This window comes from Tamandua tetradactyla, chromosome 23 (assembly GCF_023851605.1).
Source record: "Tamandua tetradactyla isolate mTamTet1 chromosome 23, mTamTet1.pri, whole genome shotgun sequence".
Lineage (NCBI taxonomy): Eukaryota > Metazoa > Chordata > Mammalia > Pilosa > Myrmecophagidae > Tamandua > Tamandua tetradactyla.
The window spans coordinates 52,015,086-52,037,109 of NC_135349.1; the positions used below are offsets into that span (position 1 = coordinate 52,015,086).

The 22,024-nt window shown below is 50.1% G+C and overlaps 1 protein-coding gene across 1 annotated transcript in view; it reads left to right on the top strand.

Annotated features, from left to right (window-relative positions):
• The first annotated feature begins 1,212 nt into the window (after positions 1-1,212).
• The window catches only part of LOC143666777 (ectonucleotide pyrophosphatase/phosphodiesterase family member 7-like), a 33,976-nt gene continuing 13,164 nt past the window's right edge, over positions 1,213-22,024 (top strand). Inside the window, exons 1-2 of the mRNA XM_077140318.1 lie at positions 1,213-1,462; positions 20,849-20,994. Of these exons, the coding sequence (XP_076996433.1) occupies positions 1,213-1,462; positions 20,849-20,994 (396 nt within the window). The remainder of the gene's footprint in view (positions 1,463-20,848; positions 20,995-22,024) is intronic.

Consider the following 22,024-nt stretch of genomic DNA (forward strand, 5'->3'; position numbering starts at 1 on the left):
CATGGGTGAATGGATGAACACATTGTGCTCTGTCCATACAGTGGAATAGTATTCAGCTATAAAAAAGGAGAGAAGTTCTGACACGTGCTACAACACAAATGAACCTTGAAGACACCAGCCAGGCACGAAAGGGCAAATATTGTGTGATGTCACTGATATGAAATAATGAGAATAAGCACACTCATGGAGTCAGGAACTAGAATCCAGGTTACCAGGGGCTGGGTGGGGGTGGGGAAGGGGGAATTAACCCTCAAAGGGTGCTGCACCTCTATTCGGGGTGATAGAAAAGCTCGGGTAATGGATGGTGGTGATGGCAGCACAACATTGTGAATGCAACTAATACCCCTGAATTATATATTTGAAAATGGTTCAAACGGGAAATTTTAGGTTATATTACATAACACAAACAAACATGGAGTGTATAATGCAAACAGTCAACTCTAATGCAAGCTAAGGACCACAGCTAATAGTATAATTACAAGAACATTGCTGCATCAATTGTAACAAAAGAACCACACTAATGCAAAGTACTAATAATAGGGAAAATTTGGCGGGGGGGGGGGCATTGCATGGGTTCTCTGCATTTTCTGCATGATTTTTCTGTAAACGTACCACATATCTAGTAATTTAAAAATCACCAAATGTGATAACAGAATAAAAACATTTTTTTTAATTCATGGGACTACACTCCATAAAACTGAGCCCAAAGTTAAACCATGGGCTGCAGTTAATAGTTCAATCCTAACACTGCACAATCATCAATTGTACCAAATGCCCCATACCAAAGCATGAGGATAGCATGGGAATCCTGTATTTCATGCACGATTGTTCTATAGTCCCACAACTTCTCTAATAAAGGGGAAAAAAAAAAAAAGGTCAAGCAGACAATGTCCCCAGCCTTCAGGGCACCCAATCTGCAGCACCTATTTTAATGATCATGATGAGCAATATCCTAAGCATTCAATAAAAAGAGGCACGTGCCAACCTAGTTTATCCCCCAAGTATCCTCACGCGGCTTTAACGAGGGACAGATATGGCACGTGCCCTGACTTTTTAAAATCGCCGCATCTTGTTCGATTCCAGGCGTTTCCTTCCACAAAGGGCAGCTGGTTGCGGAATTATCAATGGACTTTGCTCCGGGTGCAGATATAAAAGGGGGAGCCGTGCGGGGCGAGCCGGGGCCTGCGGGAGCTGAGCGTGGGTGCCCGCGGCATGGCGCGGCCCGGCTGCACGGCGCTGCTGCTCGCCCTCCTGCTGGCCGGCGCCGGCGGCCACCCCCTCCCCGGGAGGAAGAGCGCCCATAAGCTGCTGCTCATCTCCTTCGACGGCTTCCGCTGGGACTACGACCAGGACGTGGACACCCCCTGGCTGGACCGGATGGCCAGGGAGGGCGTGAAGGCCAAATACCTCACGCCGCCCTTTGTCACCATGACCTCGCCCTCCCACTTCACCACCATCTCGGGTAAGTGGGGGCGGCCCCCCCCTCGGCCGGACCACGGGGGACGCCGAGGCAGCGCGGGAAGCCGGGGCCACGGCTGCAGGGAGCTCGGGCTGAGGGGGTCACGGCGCACTCAGGGCACTTCCCGGGACCCCAGCACGGAGGGATCCTGACAGCAGACTGGAACTCAGGACAGGCCCTGCGCCCCCGCCCCCACGTGGAGGGGTTTCTCCACTCCCCCAGCCCACCCTCCAACCTTCCTCCCAGCCATTATTTTTATTTATAAAAATGATGAAACATCAACATCTAAAGAATTCCGTTGAATCAGTTTGCTCCCTCAGCTTAAAACCTTCTAGGTGTCCTGTCGCTCCTAGAAGAGAATTCAAAATTTGTCTTTGGGTGGCCTAGAAGGTCCCGCCCATCCTAGCCCAGACCCCCTCTGCCAGCCTCTCCCCCTCCTCTCCCTCCCTCTTAGACTGGAATCCTTCTATTTATTTAGTGGCAACTGCATTCTGGAGTGGCCTGGCTCATTCCTGTCCCTGAGACTTTGCACATGCCGTTCTCTCTTCCCGGCACAGTTTTCTCTTCCCTTCGCTCACTTCTTTCCCCATCACAAAGGCCTCCTGCCCCAAGACCTTTGCATCTGCCTTTCTCGGTCTCCCCAGCTCGCCTGGAGTGTACAGCCCAGCAGAGGAGACAGACATCAGACAAGCAAAGAAATATTACTTACAGCTCAAAGAGGCACCAAGAAGGAAAAGGAGAGGCTGTCTGGGGAAGATGGCAGGGGCAAATCTACTTTGAATTAGAGAGACAGGGAACTGCTCTCTGAGGATGGGGCATCTGAGCTGAGAGCTGAAAGAGATCTCAGGAGACAAGAGCAAGGAAAAGCGTACCAGGAAGGGAGAGTGCCATGTGCAAGTCTCTGGGACAGGAAGGAGCCAGGCCACTCCAGAATCGCAGTTGCCACTAAATAAATAGAAGTATTCCAATCTAAGAGGGAGGGAGAGGAGGGGGGAGACAGGATGCAAAGGACTTGAGTATTGTAAGAATTGCAAGGGCTTCCCGTTCTCAAGCCACGTGGCTGGGTGTTAGAGCTAATACAATGCTGCAGAGCAGGTATTGGCCCCATTCTGCAGATGAGAAAACTAAGGATCAGGGCGCCAGCCTATCTGACCAGTCACTGGCCAGGAAGTGGGGTGTCCCCGGCCACATGGGAGCGTGGGTTCCGAGCCTGGAGCCCCGGGACCCCTCTCGCAGTCTCCTCGGACCCGGGAGGGCTGGGGGTGGAAGGGGGGCCGGGCGCCCGCACAGGAGCCTCACCCCGTCTGGAGAACCGCTGCCGCCGGGGCCCAGGACAGCTTCCAGGGGACTGGAACTAGAAGCAAACTGTAGGCACCTCTTCCTGGGGAAAGGAGGGTCATTGCTTCCATCAGCCTCTCCAAGGGAGTCCACCAATCAAAACCTTAAAAAATTAAGCTGAAGACCCACTGAGAGAGAGCCTTGCTGAGGAAGATTTCCCTGCCTGGAAACTCTCTGAGAGGCCGGTCATTGGGGAACAATTAGCGCCAGGAAGCAGGAACTAAATAGCCCTTTTCTGGAGAAAGAGGGTGCCATTTCCCAGCAACATCAACTTCACAGCACTTAAAAGATCTCCCCAGGCAGATTCCAGATCCCCGAGTGCTGAGAATGTGGAGGGGATAAAATATTATATCGTGCGCCCACGTTTTGTGTATTCCCAGAAGGTTCTGGATACAATATAAACAATGTGGACATGTTTTAAAAATTACAAAATCACCCCAACTCTCTCCCACATTCATCGCCAGCGGGGATGAAGAATGGAGACAGGTACCCAGCTTCAGCCTGGTGCGGGGGGAGGCGGGGTAAGTCGGCACCATCCGATAAAATCACAAAGGCACACACACTTTTTTATTGGGCAATTGCAGGTGGAGGACTTAATCCCACAGATATGTTTGCTCAGGGGAAAATGTTGTACATCCAAAATTATTCATTGCGTGAGTGTGTCCATCCGTGTTTGTACCAGCAAAGAAAAAATGAAACAACTGAAATATCCATCAAGAGGGGAGTGGCTGAATAAGATAATCTGTGCCTTACGTAGGGTGAAGAAACTCTTTGTGTACTCCTAGGAAACAAACTATCTCCAAAGTGGATTAAGTGGCAAAAGCAAGATGCAAAGAAAGTATATAGCAAATATATACCCACACACATGGGGGGGAATGTATGTGTGTATATACATGCATATAATTGCTTTTAGGATCTCTGGATAAATAAACAGGAAATTGGCAACAGTGGTGTCTCCAGGGAGGGGACTTGCTTAGCCAGGGAATGGCATGGGAGGGACCCTGATCTTGGATCCTGTGACCGCATTACTGATAAATAGCAAAATGTTATAACATAAACTAATCTTTTTAAATCCCCACTTGGCAAAATTCTGTCCCTTTGTCCCCTTTATTTATATACAGTTCTTTCATTTAGTGAGCCAGTGAGCGCTCGGTCTGTTTTGACTTTAAAACAGGATTCTCATCACGGCCAGTGTTGACAATTTGACAGCTGATTCTTGGGTGCTGGGGTAGTGGAGAGGCCGTCCCGTGCACTGCAGGGTATTTCGCAGCATCCCTGGCCTCCACCCACTAGAAGTGAGAAGACCCCTTCCCCCACCCAGCCATGACAACCAAAAACATCTCCAGACCTTGCCCAACGTCTCCTTGCGATATCTGGTTTGAAAAAAATGCTCACACACATCCTTCAGTTCTCTTAATGATGATATGAAATCAGAACCATTAACCGTCTCTGCAGATGAGAAAGTCCAGGCTCACCGAGTGTACCTGCCTTTCCTGGGAACAGACCTGCTGAGGCGCAGTAGAGGGCTCCAACTCAGAAATGCAATCCCTGCCCCCTAGCATGCTTATAGCCATAGATGTCTTTGATTTTAATTAAGTAATCAAATTTCCCATCTCTGGAGCTTCCAAGCAGCCCGTAGATGTCCCGAATATGTTCCATTAGTGAAACAGAGGCCACCCCAGACAAACCACTTGCCTTTGTCTTCATGAGCTGGCCTCGGGCTGACCTCTGTCTGACTCCAATACGGAAAAGAACCATCCGTAATAGGAAAAGTAATGGATAAAAAATTGGTTCTGCCAACGCCCAAACACCTCATCAGATTCCAGAGGATTGGCCAGACATAAACTATGATAAAAGGGGTTTTCTTGACTCAACTACTAATGAACCAGCTTTCTTATGGATTTCTCTTGGAATTTTAAAACAGGGGAGAGAGGAGATGAGGTAGAGCTTGTCTCACATTCACATCTCATGGCAGAATTACGATAAACAGCTCCAACGAGGGCTCCAGGTCAGAGAGCACACTTCCTAGACAGAGTCCAAGGGGGCTGGGAGCCGGGAGGTCCCAGGCAGGAGACGAGGCCCGGGGAGCCACCCCCAGACTCAAGGAGAGCCCCCCGATCTGCAGTGAGCTGACCCAGCTCCCGGAGCTAGAACAAGGGGCCACCTTGGGGCACGGTCCCCTCGGGAAAGCAGAGCGATGGACCTGCTGTGTGCTTGCAGAGCTGGGGGACACAGCACAGCGGGCAGAGGGCAACAAGCATGTACCAATGTCAGGGCCGGGACGCCATCTGGGACCCACCCCAAGGACAGGGTCTTTAACCCTCATCAGTTTGCCCTGTCTCTGGGGACAGGAAAAGTCTCACTGAGAGTTTTTAAAGGTGCATGCTGTGCTCATTCTTTCAGTCAACAAATGTGAGCACCTTTGTTGTGCAGAGCAGTGGGGACCTGAGTGGCAGGAGGCGTGGCTTAGCTGGGCTCTCAGCTCAGGGTCTCACTGAGCTGCACTGAACAGGTCGGCCAGGGTGCCGGAGTCTCATCTGAGGCTCGGGGTCCTCTCCCAAGCTCGAGGGGCTGTTGGCAGGATACATTTCCTTGCAGCTGAAACATTCATGGCAGATTGCTTCTTAAGGACAGCAGAAGAGGGGCTCTCACCCCTAAAACCTCAGTTACTAGCTCACCTGATTAGGTCAGGCCCACCCAGAAAAAAATCTTCCTTTTGAATAAGTAACTCAAAGTAAAACTGGTTTGGGATCTTCATCACATCTGCGAAATCCCTTCAGCTTTGCCATATTCGATCAGTTAGAAGCAAGTCACAGGTTCTGCCCACAATCCATAAGAAGGGATTATACAAGGCCTGTGCTCCAAGGGGCAGGACTCTCGGAGCCCATCTTAGAATTCGGCCCACCATAGAGCTCACGTAACATAAAGATCAGTATTTGTTTAAAGGCAACATGTTAAAGGGAATGGTGTCCCAGCTTGACTGTCTAGAAAGCCCCCGGAATTACAGTCTAATCCCTGAGCCCCAGGAGTCATTGCAAGGGAGAGAGTGAGTATCCATAGATACTGGGCTCTGCTGCCTTCTCCAGTTTCCAGAAACATCCCCTCCAAGCATACTTTGGCTTCACCCTTCTGGGTTCTTACTGCCAAGAAAATGTGGCATTCTACTGGCCAAACTAAAAGAGTGCTCCAAATATTTATTAGCCCCTTCTTGGTATTTTCTCTCCTAGAACCCCATTCTTTCCATCGTGTATTTTGCTTTGCAACTCAACATAAGCCGTGAGTGTCCGTTTGGTTTAATGTCTGTCTGTCTCCCTCTCTAGACTGTAAATTTTAAGAGGGCACAACCTCTGGTTTGTTCTTTGCATAATGAAGTGTTACAGAAGCTGAAAGCTGAAGGATGAGGTAGACTTCACCAGCTGTGGCGTGGGGGACACAGCAGACCAGGCAGAGGGCAACAGCCTGTACAAATGTCCTGGGGCAGGAAAGAGCTTGCCTGATGCAGCCATCATATATTGCTGCACAACAGATCATTCCAAATCTTAGCCACTTAAAACAACAAACTTCCATTATCTCACCCTCTCTGGGCGTCAGAGTCCAGGCACTGGGTGTCTCTGGCTCACGCTCTTTCATGGGCTGCCCTTTGTCAGCTGGGCTGCTGTCATCTGAAGGCTCAAGCAGGGGCTGGGGGTGGGAGGAAGTCCACTTCCAAGCTCATGCATGCGCTGGTGGCTTCCCCGAGGGCACCCACGATGGCAGCCACAGCCTTTTTATGACTTATCACTGCTGCCATATTATATCTGTTCAGAGCAAGTCGGCAAGTCCAGCCCACACCCACGGCCTGATTAATGAGGCAGGGGTCCCTGGGTGCCATCTTGGAAGCTGCCCATCGCAGCCAGAATGCCTGAGCCCACACAGCCCTCGGTGCCTGGGACTCCGTCTTGGCAGTCACCTCACCCGTGTCCATGAGGAGATCCCCAAAAAGAGGGCGGGCGTGCGTCCCGGACGCCTCCTCCCCCACTGGCCATCTTGCTGGATGAATGTCCATCCCAAGCCCTCCCCAGTACCTGGATAAGCTCAGTTAACCTCATAAGCAAATGCTGGGGGAACACTCTCTTGCCCAGGTTTTCCAGAAAAACAAAGATGTCCTGGCATGAAATGTTAAGAGGATGTTGGGGGTACACAGGCCACACTGGGGGCTTTGTTTATTCAGCATCCAGAGAAAGCAAAGGATGAGGCCTGCTGGCCTTGCTTATGGACAAAGCGAGGGAGGAAGGAAAGGACTGATGGAGAGGGGGAAGGAGGAAGGAGGAGGGGCAAGGGAGGGAAGGGAGATGGGGGGGCAGGATGGGGGAGAAAGCGCCCAGGCCAGGGGACCTGTGTGAGAGATATGGAAGAGTGAGGGGAAGGTACTCGCACCTAAAAATTCCACACCCCCACCACCAGGCTGTCACTGTGCCTGAAATGCCACCATTACTGATCTGTTCCCCGTGGTTAAAACTCGGCCAGAGTGTCATTAGAACCCTCAACATCATATACATGGGGAATCGGGCCAGGCATGGTGCTGTGGGTGCATTCACTCCTTTGGGCCTCACAACCACCCTGTGAGGAAGGAATTAGTATCCCCATTTAGGCCGTGAGGAAACTGAAGCACAGAGAGGTTAAGTAACTGGCCCAAAGTCACACAGCTGGGAAGCAGCAGAGCCTCTTTTGTTTAGTAATATATGGCTCCAGAAAGGGACAACACTTACCATTGTCATTGGCCATCACTGTTTTCTTTGTGGTGCTTCAAGTCAGATCCATTCTTTATTTGGGCTTCTAGGAGGAGGGGTGTGGGAGGAGGGGAGACTCGTGGGGAGGAGAAGGCAATGCCCTAGGAACATGGGCACTGAAGAGAGTGCTGCTGGGAGGGCGGGACTGGAATGCAAGGGCCGTGGGTATGCCTAAGGGCTGGCAAGTAAGAAGAAGCCAAGAGAGGCTCTGAGGAAGTAAACCGTGCTCGAATCACAGCTTCTCACCAAATCCAGGATTAGGCAGGACTCTTTCCGTTGCTTAGGCAAAAATGAAGAAGGAGGGAGGAGGAGAAGGAAGAGGGAGGGGAGAAGAGAAAGGAGGATGGAGGAGCAGGAGAAGGAAGAGGAGAGAAAGAGAAAGAGAAGCGAAGAGGAGTGTTTAGGTTTGCTAAAGCTGCCAGAATGCAATGTACCAGAAATGGGGTGGCTTTTACAATGGGGATTTATTAGCTTATAATTTACAGTTCTTAGACTATGAAAATGTCCAATTCAAGGCATTAACAGATGATACCTGGACTCTCAAGCAGGCTGCCTGCACCTGGGCCCCTCTGCCTCATGGGAAGGCACATGGCCGGCGCCTGCTGGTCCTTTGCTCCCAGGTTTCAAAGCTTTCAACTCCTGGTCCCAGTGACTTCCTCTCTGAACTTCCGTGGGTCCTCTCTCAGCTTCTCCAGGGTTTTTCTCTAAGCTCTCTGGGCTTTTTCTATCTTTTCTCTTCTCCTAAGTAGTCCAGTAAAAGGATTAAGACCCACCTTGAATTGGGTGGGTCACATCTCAATTGAAATAACCCAACCAAAAGGTCCTACCCACAATAGGTCTGCACCCACAGGAATGGATTAAAGGAACATGGCCTTTTCTGGGGTACATAACAGCTCCAAACCACCATAAGGGAGAAGAGGAAAACAAGGAGGAGGAAGAGAAGGAGAAGGAGGAAGAAGAGAAAGAAAAGAAGCAGAGAAGGAAAAAAAAAGAGGAAGAGAAGGAGAAAACTACAAGTTATGGCTAAGTCCTGGGCCTCAAATTACATCATTGGGACCTGCTCAGTCTCCCCATCTCTCTTTCCTAAGAGTGATCACAAAATTCCCAAGATGGACTCTCATTGGGCCAACTCGCTTCTCCCAGAACCAAACACAGTAGCCAGGGTGATGGAATGATGCTGAAGAATCAAGCTGGGACACGTGCCCACCCCCAGGTCAGGGAGGAGAGTGGCAAGCCCCATACAAACCATGTGGACTAAGAGTAGGGACTAGGGAGCCCCCAGTGGAGAATCAAGGGCTGCTACCAGGAAACGGAATGGAGGAAGGACTGGCAAAATCTGGTGCTGCCTCCCACACCAACGGAGTGCAATGGGGTTTGCAGTCTGGTGGCTCACTACCCAGTCCCAAGAAATCAAACTCCATGTATGGGGCTGCCCAAGGTGCCTGGGTTGGGGAACCACATGTGCAAACAGCCACCTTGCAGCCTGTCCCTCCAGCCTCCCTGAACTCGGAATTGCTAAAATGAAAAGGGATTCTCTCAGGGTTGGCAGCTCATTCTCCTGGTCTAAACCACCTGATTCGCTCTCATTCCAGAAGCCCATCCTTAGGGCCCCAGCGTGGATAATGACAATGAACATTTCTGCAATCTCAGTTTTTATTGCACAGTGACTGTGGCTCAGTAAGAATGAGTCATGCTACCGACACTACAGAAATCCCATCAAGCAGATGGAGTGTGGATAGAAAGGCTTATAGTGCAGCATATCTTGTCTCACCCTAATGAACCAGCTGAAAACAAGTCGCTCTCAAAGCCATGTTTCAGACAAAAGCTATCCAAGACGTAAGCCATGATGTCAACATTAGACTATTTCAGCTCTAATCAAATGGATATGGCCCAGGACTCTACAAGGCGCAAGAGTCATAAAAGCGACTCTGTCTCTGGTCAATGTTTCCTCCTCTCTAGGAAGGACACGACAATGCAAGCTCAGGCTCCCTGACACAATTGTGAGGGTGCCATTTTCGTAAATTCCGTGTGGGTGGTGCCCCCTGGAGGTGTGCAAACCCAGCCTTCACGAATCACCAATCTCTTAAATTCTACCCCAAAATTGATCTCTCAGAGGCAAAAACTTCCATAGGGCAGGCCACGGTGGCTCAGTAGGTAGAATTCTTGCCTGCCATGCCGGAGACCCGGGTTCAATTCCCGGTGCCTGCCTATGCAAAAAAAAAAAAAAAAAAAAAAAAAAACTTCCCATGGCTATAATCAGTCACAAGTTTGATTGCTAGAGAAGAGCAAAGAAGTCTGGCCAAATGTGCTTGGATGATCTTTAGGATCATACTGATCAAAATCGGGTATGCTGTGTGAATGAACCTACTTTTAAAAATAATAAAATAAATCAGGGTTTCTCAACAGTGGCGCTAGTGATGTTTGGAGTTGGATAACTCTGTTGTGCAGGGGTCTGTCCCGTGCGGAGGCATCGGGCGGCATCCCTGCCGTCTGCCTACAAAATGCCAGTAGCACCAGCCCCAGCCCCAATCTGGTGTCACCCAATTGTGACAACCGGCCAAATGCTCCCTGGTTGAGAAGCACTGGACGAGATGTGACACAAGCAGATCACATGTAAGTCAGAGCGCCTAAAGGTCACACACACAACACTCATCCAAGGACAAAGACGGAGTCTGAAAGAGTCTGAAAGGGAGCAAGGAAAGAGAAAGGAAATGAAAGTCCTGCGAGCCCAGCAGATGTTGGAACCTAGTTAGAAGACGCTGTGAAACATAAGCAGCTCCCAGCCTGCTTCCCCAGCCACAGCTCTCTGCTGAAAAAGTGCTAGAAGTCAACAAAGCCCCAAATACACACAAGCCAAGTAATGAAAACCACGATTTGGGATAAAAAATAAATAAATCCCTTAACTACCAGTCATTTCCATAAGGGGAAAAATTGGATTCATGAAGAAATTGAAAATAAAAAGACTGGGAAACTGAGATTTTTCTTAACTTTTCATTATAGAAATATCCAAAATCCCCAAAGTAGAGAGAGCTGCATAATGAACCCCCATCCACGCATCACCCAGCTGCAAGAATTATCAACGTTTTGCCAGTTTTGTTCCCTCATTCCCATGCAATATGCTCTCTTTTCTTTTCCTTTTCTTGCAGCCTTTAAAAGCAAATTCCAGACGTCCTGTCATATGTCTGTATACAGCTCTAACCCAGGGATTGTGGTTTATTTTTGCATAGCCTTCATGCCATTGCCACATTTTACAAATATAACATAAAGAAACCAAGATTCTTGTAGGAAAAGAAACAATCTACCATCTTAGAGTTCCTACTAGTGCTTGTCAAACCTGAATGTGTATAGGAATGAGGTGGGATTGTTGTAGAACGAAGACTCTGATTCAATAGATCTGGGACGAGGCAGGGATTCTACGCCGCAGCCCTGCAGTAGGCTGGGAGGTGGGACTGACATGGAATGAATGGATCAACTCGGTGTCACCAGCAAAAATTCACAAAACCTCGTGCGAAAAGAGAACCCGAGACCCTTGCCAGCGTTCTAACTGACAGTGGATATTGGTTCAGGATGTTATAAAATCAGCCCTGTCTGCTTTTGCCCAAGTAATGCGCTAGTAGGTTTGAAGACTTCAAAAAATTCATGGCAAACATTTACTCTTGCTTTCCATCCAGGTTCAAATGCCATCTCCTCTGTGAAGCTTTCAGTGACACCCTCTTTTCTGTGCTCCTTCTGTGGTTTGTTCAGCCTCTGTGAGAGCAGTCCATGTCAGGGAACAACGGTTGCAAGAAACAGAGATCCATTCAAGCCAGCTCAAGGAAGAGGGTCGCATTGTCAGGCAATGAGGGGCAGACTCATGGGCATAGGAATCAGATTAGAAACAACTAGAACAGGGGAACTGGAGCTGTAGAGACCAAGCCCCCTCTTTCTGGCTGTCAGAAGCCCAGTGGGCTCGCTCATCTCACTTGCAATCAGATTTCCTTTTTTTTCGTTCGTGGTACCTCACAGCAACCAGCCCAGAATCCATCACCAGCTGATTCATCACTGTATCTCTTGGTTCAAGTCTTGAGAAAGAGAGAACTTGTTTGGTTTCAGGCCAATCAATGGGTTATAGGGATGGGTGTCTCATGCGGTACAAATATGCCTCTAGAGCTGCCCCTCTAGCCGGGCCTTTAAGTTGGGAAACCTCAAGAGAAGGTACCTGTGAACATTGCAGCCACCCCAGAAGATGGCTCTATTCATAACTGTCTCTCCCCCCTGCCTTCTAGGCTGCGAACACCACGGGGCAATCTAGAATAGCTCATTGCTCACAAAATGTGAGAAAGGAAGGGAGCAGAGCGTGGGTTGGATCAAACACTGGACTTCATACTTTCCTAAATTCACTCTGCAAGTAGATGAGAAATAATGGAATGTTGGCGTCTGAGGGTAAAGAGAAAGGAGCTTGGTCCAGCTTGGTTTCTCAAATCTCAAATGCTTGACTGGGTGGATTTACCTGCACCCTGCCATGACTGCCATGGTGTGGGAGTATACATACATTGTGCCCCAGTCAAAGCATAATTTTAGCAAGCAGGAGGAATTGCATTCACTAAGAGAGGTCATCCTACTTCCTGTTTAACTTGCATAATTGCCTACCTGGCCGGATAATTAAATGACTTGGATGAGAGACCCCCAGAATGAGAGATCAGAAAGCCCCTTGGAAGTCATGAACCACTCTCATTTTACAGAAGGGGAAACAGAGGCGAGAGAGAGCGCAAGGGCCCAGACCAAACACAGGTGTTTCAAGTCTGACTCGACTTGCTTCAGAACCGCCCTGCAGGAGGAAAGCCTGCCCGGGCACGGGCGAAACCGGCTCCTCTGCAGCTGCTGGCATCCAGGCATGGCTAACAGTCTCACCCTCCTGTAGCTCGTCAAGCCAGTTCCCTCATCCTCCCCAGAGCAGAAAATGCTGACTGCTCTCGGGCAATTGAAGTGAAAATGCTATCGCTGTTCCCGGCAGTTGGTCACGTCTTAGCTTCTCCTCTGCCTTGTTTTTCCCACATTCAAGAATTGGCTCTTGGCCCATCATAAAGAGGGTTGAGCAGCATTGCGGGGGGGGGGGGGGAATAGAGGGTTTTCAAACCCAAGGAAAGAGGAACAGAAGGGCCGGTAGAAACCTCTGCCAGGCCATTAACTGGCCCCAGCCACTGGTTGGATGTAGAACGTTCCTTTAAGTGTCAGGGTGGATGTAGCCCAGACCCCGTGGAGAGAGTCCCATCTGGGCAGTGACTGGCTCTTGGAGCCCATCGGATGGAAGGGTCATGCTCCCTAGCTCACTTCTACGTCAGTTGTTTGAAACTAGGGTAATGGTGCATTGATTGGTTGGTTCACTCCCAGGCTGGTTGGCTTAACTACTGTGTTAGTCAGAGTCAGTTGTCAACTTGGCCACGTGAGCATACCTAATCTTGTTGCTGCGGACATAAGCCAACGGTATGTGAACTCATCTGTTGCTAATTACATCTGCAGTCAGCTAGGAGGCGTGTCTGCTGCAATGAGTGACATTTGACTTAATTGGCTGGTGCTTCAATGAGAGAGCGCAACGTAGCACAGCCTAGCAGCTGGGCATTCCTCATCTCAGCACTTGCAGCTCAGCCCAGGCCTTTGGAGATGCAGAAAGAAGTCACCCCGGGGAAAGTTGTTGGAACCCAGGGGCCTGGAGAGAAGACCAGCAGAGACCATCACTGTGCCTTCCACGTAAGAAAGAACCTCAGTGGAAAGTTAGCTGCCTTTCCTCTGAAGAACAAAAAAATAAACCCCCTTTTATTAAAAGCCAATCCGTCTCTGGTGTGTTGCATTCCGGCAGCTAGCAAACTAGAACAACTACTATAACAACTGACCTCTGAGACCCAGGGCGCGGAGGCGAGGGCCTGAAGGCACAGAGGAGGGACGTTTCTCTGTGTGGAAATGACCCGGACAAAATGTTTCAATTTCCTTGCTTGTAGCGTCCTTCATTTCCTCCAAAAAAAAAAAAAGCCATGGCCAGTCTAAGGGAGACCTCACCCACCTGCAGCCTGGCCCCAACCCCCACCCAGTGGAGGGCTCCCCCTTTCCATGGTCCCAGGGACATCAACTTTTGGTCCCTAAGTGCCTGCCTCAGTTTGCCTTGGACACAATGAGAAATAGTCTCCCAGGAGGAGGGAGGGAGGGGCACTCAGCTCTCCCCTTGGGGCTCTTAGCTCCCTCCTTCTCCTGCGGCTCCCAGGGACTCTCCCTTGCCCCAGGATAATGTAAGATCACAAATTTTTTTCTGTTCTTGTTTCCGTTCCTGTGTTTTCAGGAACAATCTAGCTTACTCACAGGTGCCTGCACCCACCTGCTCTCCAGCAGTGGAGAGAAATAAACATCCACCCTCTATGCCTAGAGACCCTTCCCAAATCCACGGGTTCCCTCCGACAGCACAGCCCATGAGAATTCTTGGAGAAAGGCTGGAATGGCTTTGAGAACTGGGCACTGGACGTTCAGTTTTGAATCTGAGCACCACACCAGAAGATGAGGTAAACATCCCACAGGGAGCCCCTGAATCCGGGCCCTCGGCTTTTGGATGCAGAGTAACTCGCAGGCCCTGACGTCCCTCCTTCCTGCTCTCCCATCACCCATCGGTTCCAGCCCACAGCCCGCTGCCCCTGGCTGCGAGGGCCCATCCGAGGGAGCACACCCCACCGGGCAGGGCCGAGGCGCGGGCCGCCCTGCCTCCTGGCTGCCAGGGTTCACACCTGCAGGAAAACCAGGTGAAGCCCCAGGGTGCCCACCCAAGGTGACCGCACCCTTGAAAAGGAGGCCCATCAGAAGGGCACTGGACGGGGGAGACAGGCTTAAGATTCAGCCTCTTCTGTGAAACTCCCAAACCCCACTGAAGCTGCATCCCACTCAGCCTAAACCTGTTCCCAGTCCTTCCAAGGGCAGGAGCCCAGGAATTTACTGCTGCGAAAAGGACTCCAAGTGCTGATCAGACAACGTGTCATTTATTTCGCAGCCCTCCCTCCTGTCCTCCAGCCTTCCTTTACTGGGATGTCTCTACACATTATCTGTGCCCTACCCTCCACATCGTGGGTCCCTGACGGCGGGCCTGTGACGTTCATTTTTCACACGTTTGGCGTCAAAAGTCACGCTGCCACACCATGATCTCGGCCCAACACTGCTTTACAAGAACGCCAGCCCAACACCCGAGCTTACAGAATGGAAGGCAAGTGGAACCAAAGTGCCGGGGCCAGGCCCCCTCTGAAGCAAGTAGGGTTCTGGCAGCGGCCTACCGGCAGTCCAGGGGTCTTTGGCTTGTGGCAAATGCAGTCCCTACCCCTATCTTTACATGGCCTTCTGCCCTGTGTCTGTCTGTGTCTGTGTGTCTGAATTTCCCCTTCTTTAAGGACACCAGTCGTAGTGGGTCAGGACCTGCCCAGTGTATTAGCTAGGGTTCTCTAGAGAAAGCGACTCAACAGGAGATATCTGTAAATATAAAATTTATAAAACTGTCTCACATAACCGTGGTGATGTAAGAGTTGAAGGCTGTAGGGCAGGCCACGAGCTGGCAGCGCCAATGCATGTCTGCAACAAACTCTCGGGAGAGGCTAGCCAGCTGAAGCAGGAAGAGAGCCTGTCTCTTCTGAATCCTCCTTAAAAGCCTTCTGGTGATTAGATTAAGCATCACTCATTGCCGAAGACACTCCCCTTAGCTGATTGCATTTGCACCCAACACGGTCATGATTTAAGTCCACGAAATGTCCTCATAGCAACAGATAGGCCAGCGCTTGCCCGGTCAGACAACCAGGCACCACCACCTGGCCAAGTTGACACATGAACCTGACCATGACACCCAGTTTGGTCATAACTAATCACATCTCAAAGACCCTATTTCCACCTAGGATCATGTTCACAGGACCAGGGGTTTAGGACTTGAACTTATCTTTTAGGTCTTGAACAATCCATAACAGGCAATTGGGGAAATTCGAACAATGACTAAACAGAAGATAGTGAGAAATTACTGTTAATGTTTAAAGTGTAGAATGGCATCAAGTTAGGTGGGCGGATTTTTTTTTAAAGTCCTTATGTGGGACTTCCACTGAAATATTTGTGAGTGAAATGTTAGGGTGTCTGACATTTGCTTCAAAATAATCCATAGGGTAACGAGTTGAAAGTTTTTGAACTATGAGAGTGCACTGTTGAATACGAACAAGCAGGAAGAATAAGATCTTTTCCATAATAACAAAATTGAAAGTAAAGATAAAATGCATTGAGGGGTAGGGTGCACGGGTGGTTCAGTGGTAGAAAGCTCGCCTTCCATGCGGGAGACCCAGGTTCGATTCCCAGATCGTGCACCTGCCCCCCCCCCAAAAAAAATGCATTGAGTGGGAGGAAAAAAAAATCTACAGTCTAACAGCGGCAGCTCAAGGGGCTCTCAGTGGCCAGACTGTCTGCCCAGACCAGGTGGGGGAGCAGGGCCTGTAGGGTGGCCGGGCACCCCAGCCGAGGGGTCCTGAGTCCCCATGGGCCCTTCCGACGTCCTCTCCCCACCTCAGCCAGGTTGTGTATCTACAACTTTGCCCGTTCCAGCAGAGACCTAAGCCTTGATATCACAATCCTGTGCTGATTTGACCAGGTTGAAGAAATGCCAAATCCATTTAAAACCACGTTTAGAAAGAACACCCGCCTTAAACTTGCTTTTCATCTAGCCAGCCTCCTCTGAAGTATACTGTCTGCAAGCCATGTCCGTGTCCACTGTTTGGATACCTTGTTTTGACAGTCCAGAGGCCTCAATCTCTCTCCCCCTCCCCACCCCTTTCTCTCTTCCTCTCTCCCCCCCCTCCCCCCACTCTCAGCAAGTTCCTTCCTTCTGGAGGGAATGAGGCTGGCCCCCTGGCTCAGAGGCAGGCAGTGCCTTCTCAGAAAAGGGCGCCAATCTCCGGTGAATGAAAAGCAATGAACACAGTAGATGTTTTCTTCCTATTATGAAACAGAGAGAAATTAGACCCCAGGGCTGTTGTAGCAGGGCTGCCTTCAAAGTTGGGGCTCATTTGCAGCAGACCCGTATAGAAAGAGAGCAGAGAGCAGAAACCCCTTCCAACCTTCTTAAAAGGATGCTGGGCAATCTCACTCTGAAAAAAACCCCGAGAGGATACAGATGTCAGCAAGAACCCCGGTGGCACAGGAAGCTGAATAAACCACGTGCTCAGTGGAGGCGCCCTCGTTAGAGGAGGGGCCTCAAGGGAGAGAGAGGTAACCGTGCAGTCTAACTAGAGAAGGGCAGCGGGAAGAAAGGACACCCGGGAGAGAGGAGACCCCAGCCTCAGGTACGGCAGCACCTGAGAAGGTAAGCGTCACAGCACAGGAAGCTGCGCTGCTGGCACATAAAGGGCAGGGTCATAACTAAGTCTATTAACAATGGCAGTGAGCTTTCAGGGGAATTGACTGTGTCCCAGACACTGAGCAAAGCTCTTCCTGACATGCCCTGTCTTGTTAAATCTTCCCAATCATCCCAAAGATCAGGATGATGATCATCGTGCCCATTTCACAGATGAAGAAACCAAGGCCCAAAGTCTTTTGACAGTTCCCGGTTCCTCTCATTCTCTTCGATTCCAGAGCCTGCCCTCTCCACCTCTACACCAGGCCCGGTGGGGAGAGCTGTACGCAGGTGAAAGTCCCCCGTGGACGGGCTGTCCAGCTGAGGACCGGCCTTGGACTTCATTGCCAAGTCAGTGGGAAGATGCCACAGGAATTTCTGAGCAGAGAAGCTCATGCTGGGGCTTGTGTTACATGACCGGAGGCCTGGAGGGAGGGAGGGAGGGAGGGAAAGATGCTGAGACTTTAGATTTCTACTCCAGTGATGGGGCGGGGGAGGGGCTGACCTGAGAACCTGGAGGGGCACACGGAGCAGAAGATGAGGGACAGAGGACACTGTGGTCGGAGACAGGGCAGGGCTGGGCTTCGCAGCCCCAAATGCCCAGGGACACAGAGGATCAAAAGGTAACAGATGCCAGGCCGAGGTGATGGTGTAAAGGCAGCAGAGGCTGGGTCACCCTCCCCAACCTCCCCCTGGGTACCTGAATGCATTCCAGGCCAGCTGCCACCTGCCAGCACTCACCTTTCTCTGCCCGAGGCCCTGCCCACCCAGGCGGCAGGCTAGAAGGGCCCAGCAGGGAACAGCCCCTGCGAACTGCCTTTGAAGGATGCGCTGGCTGCTCCCCTGTGTATCTGTGTGTCTGTGTCTCTACCTCTCCTCCCTCTTCTGGGGACACCAGACAGAGTCCAGGACAATCTAATCTGCAAAGACCCTTGTCATAGTCAGGTTCATGTGACAACTTGGCCAAGCGGTGGTACCTGTTTGTCTAGTTGGGCAAGTGCTGGCCTGTCTGTTGTGATGAGGACATTTCATAGAATTAAATCATGACCATGTCAGCTGCATCCACAGCTGATTCTATTTGTAATCAGCCAAGGGGAGTGTCTTCTTCAATGAGTGATGCTCAATATAATCACTGGAAGCCTTTTAAGGAGGATTCAGAGGAGACAGGCTCTCTTCCTGCTTCAGCTGGTAGGCCTCTCCTGTGGAGTCCATCCAGACCCTCCATCAGAGTCATCGGCTTCACAGCCTGCCCTGTGGATTTTGGACTCTGTGTTCCCGCAGTCACGTGAGACACTTTTATAAATTTTATATTTGCGAGTGTTCCCTGTTGATTCTGTTTCTCTAGAGAACCCTAACTAATACAGCCCTATTTCCAAACACGGTCACATGCACAGGTACGGGGTCAGGACTTGCCCGTGTCTGTCTGGGGGACATGCCCAGAACAGTCACCTATCTGAAACCCCCGTAGGCTTCCCCGCTCCCCCCAGCGACACTTTCTGAGCTGCTTTGCCTCCACAGATGCGACTTGCTCTTGAATTCTTATCTCAGGGTCTACTTCTAGAAGAGCCCAAAACTACCGCAAAATCCTTGCCATGGTTACAAGCCCCAGTAGGTCTGCCCCCTACCTCTCCCCAGCCCTCTCTCCCCCCAGCTTTCTCAGCTCTCACTCTGGCCTTCTCTCAGCTTTTTCAGACCCCCCCACACACACATATTCCTACAAGGCCTTCGTGCACGTGCTGATACCTTGGCTGGAATCTCCTCCCCCACAACCACCTCCACCCCCACCACTTCTCTCAAAGAGTTTCCTCCTACTCACTCCACTTATCCAAGCTTGTCCTCATCAGCCAAATTACATTAAGTCCCCCTTGTACTTTACTTCTGCACCACCGATCAAAGATGCAGTCCTGTTTTTATTTGTGTAACTATCTGATTAAGAGCTCTCGCCCATAGTTCATTGAGGACAGAAGGCTACTCTGACTTCTGACCTACCTCTGTATCTCTGAGACTAGCACAGTTGGGCACATAAGAGATACTCAGTAAAATGGTCATTGTTCTAGTTTGGTAGCTGCCGGAATGCAATATACCAGAAACAGGATGGCTTTTAAAAGAGGAATTTAATAAGTTGCTAGTTTACAGTTCTAAGGCCGAGAAAAATGTCCCAATTAAAACAAGTCTATAGAAGTGTCCAATCTAAGGCATCCAGGGAAAGATACCTTGATTCAAGAAGGCTGATGAAGTTCAGGGTTTCTCTCTCAAGTGGAAAGGCATATGACGAACACGGCGTCATCTGCTAGCTTCCTCTCCAGCTCCCTGGGAGGCGTTTTCCTTCTTCATCTCCCAAGGTCGCTGGCTGGTGGACTCTGCTTCTCGTGGTTGTGTCGTTCTGCTCTCTCTGAATCTCTCCGAATCTCCAAAATGTTTCCTCTTTTATAGGACTTCAGAAACTAATCAAGACCCACCCAAGTGGGTGGAGACATGCCTCCACCTAATCCAGTTTAACAACCACTCTTGATTAAATCACATCTCCAGAGAGATGATCTCATTACAGTTTCAAACATACAATACTGAATAAGGATTAGAAGAAATGGCTGCCTTTACAAAATGGGATTAGGATTAAAACATGGCTTTTCTAGGGTCCATGCATCATTTCAAACCAGCACAGTCATTGAAAATATTTTATTAAGGGGCAGCCAGAATGCCTGGTGTTTTCTTGAATGGATAGAAGGTGTTAGCAGTAAAGAGCAAAGCAAACACACTTTTTGCATTGGAAGAAAGACAAAGACGTGTAAATAATTATGGAAAAACTCTGAGGGAGAGGTTAGGTGGTGACTGGGAAGAGATCTATGGTCGGTTGGTTAAAAAAAACATAATTGGTACACCACGTAGAATTAAAAAATAAATTTCAGCTGTGCAATGCCTTGAAGTCTTTTTCACACTTCTGTCACATATTATCTATTTGATCTTCATGACAATTCCTTGGCATGGTCTGCACAGGCCACTCTGAATATCTGTTTTCCAGTGTATGTTAAAAGGAGGAAACTAAGTGACTTCTCAAAACAGCTAGTAAAGCCAGATCTTACACTCAAATTGAGGTTTCCTGAATTTCAATTCTGGTTTTCTTTTCTAAAAGTAGCAAGGAGTAGAAAAGATGACCAAGAATTCACGGACGAGGAGGGATCTCAAGGGCTGATGAAAAGATGGTGACGATGATTAGGAGAGGGAAACCTATGACATCACTTGGAGAAAAAGCTCGAGCATGCGAGCAACTAGTGGCTTAAAAGGACTCTGGAGACATGCTGAGCAGTGCCTCTGGGATCCGTTCCTTACATTAACAAGGACTGTGACTCGGTTGGGTGAATCTTCTTTCTCCAGGACATGCACTTTTCCCTCTCAGCAAACATTGCCTTTCCCAGGGCCCGCGAAGCGAGGGAAAGCATGCCCTGCAGGTGGCTGCCTTCTCCCATCTTTCCTCCAGCAGCTATTCATAATCCATGTCAACCTGGGCGCCCACAGATCCCCGTGTTTGGAGAGAATTCGAAGACAAGCAGACTCTCTCAGAAAAATGCAATAGGAAGGAATTCAAATAATTACCCGACCAACCCAACTCTGCCCCAGTTCTTTCTTTTATAAATATACATTGACTTAACTTCTCTAGACTCTCGAGTTTTCTCTTCACTTTGTCCATTGCCTGGTTTCTGCAGTGAGGTGCTGTCCTCCTCGTAATGCAAGGAGACTCCGGTGACACTGAGACTGCAAACTGATTATAATGTGGCATCTTTTCTTCCAACCCTTTCGGTCTCGTGTGCGATGAGAAAGGACGGGGCGCCCTCTACGACGGTGTAGGCTGCACCCTCACAGCACACCGGCCGCATTCCTGCCTCGAGGTTTCAATCCCTTTCCTCCTTTGTCCCCAAGGTCGCTGGATTGAAGACCACGGAGTGATTCACAACATGATGTTTGACACGGAGACGCTCTGGAAGCACTCCTACAAGGCCACTCAGAACAAGACCGAGTGGTGGGACAATGGCGTCCTCCCCCTCTGGATCACGGCCCAGAGGCAGGTACTGTCAGGGACCCTGGGTTGGCTTCCAAGGGCGTCTTCTCAGTCCTAGGCACGCGGGACTAGGGTTCGAGGCTGGGCTCAGTCACTTAGATGCTGTGTGACTTTGAGCAACTTGCTTCACCTCTTTCACCCCAAATGTGAAATAAGGATTGCAGTGACTTCGGCCTCTACTCAAAGTTAGGTCCGATTCACAGGGTAAGGACACAGCCCCCACAGACTGCCCTTGCTTCGGACGCCAGCCACAGGTTCGGGGGGGCTCTGGCCCACCCTCGCTTCTGACCAACTGGCTACAAGTCGCAGGGTTTCCCACACCCGTCAGAGTGGGGAGTTCACTACAGCAGCTCAGAACTCAGGAAAGCACTCATCTGATGATTATAGTTTTATGAGAGCAAAAAGGATACAAGTAAGAAGGAACCAAAAGGAGAGTCACACGGGGTGAGGGCTGAACATCAAATGCTAAGTTTTTGTGGAGTCAAACCCTCCTGGCACATCGGTCTCTATCACCAACGAGGAAAGCCCCTGGAGCTGCAGTGTCCAGAGTTCTTACGGGGGCTTCACTGCCTCCTCATGGGTGATTGAATCCATGACCAGGCAGTTGAACTGAATCTCTCGTCCCCCTCCCCAACTCCCCAGTCTCAGGGTTGGTGTGGCCAGCTCCCAACCCTAAGACCACCGGGCACGGCTGGCCCCAGTCTTGATGAGTACAGACTGTGAGATGAGGCATGGAAGTGGAGTCACTACTATCTCCTATCACTGGGGAAATTCCAAGCATGTGGGGGTTACACCCCACCCCCCCTTTGCCACAGGACAAGAACTGAGGCAACGGCTAGATCCCCTACTTGGAGGCCAACTTCCTTACAACCCAGGGATAATGGGAGTGCGCTTACTTCATAGATTTGACGTGAGGATTAAATGTGCTGTGTGGGAAAAGAATTGGCACCGAGCAAATGCTCAGCAGAAATGAGCCTTTAGGAATCGCGGGCCACGAAGGCAGGATCTGGCTTGTTCATGACTGCAGTTCCAGGACC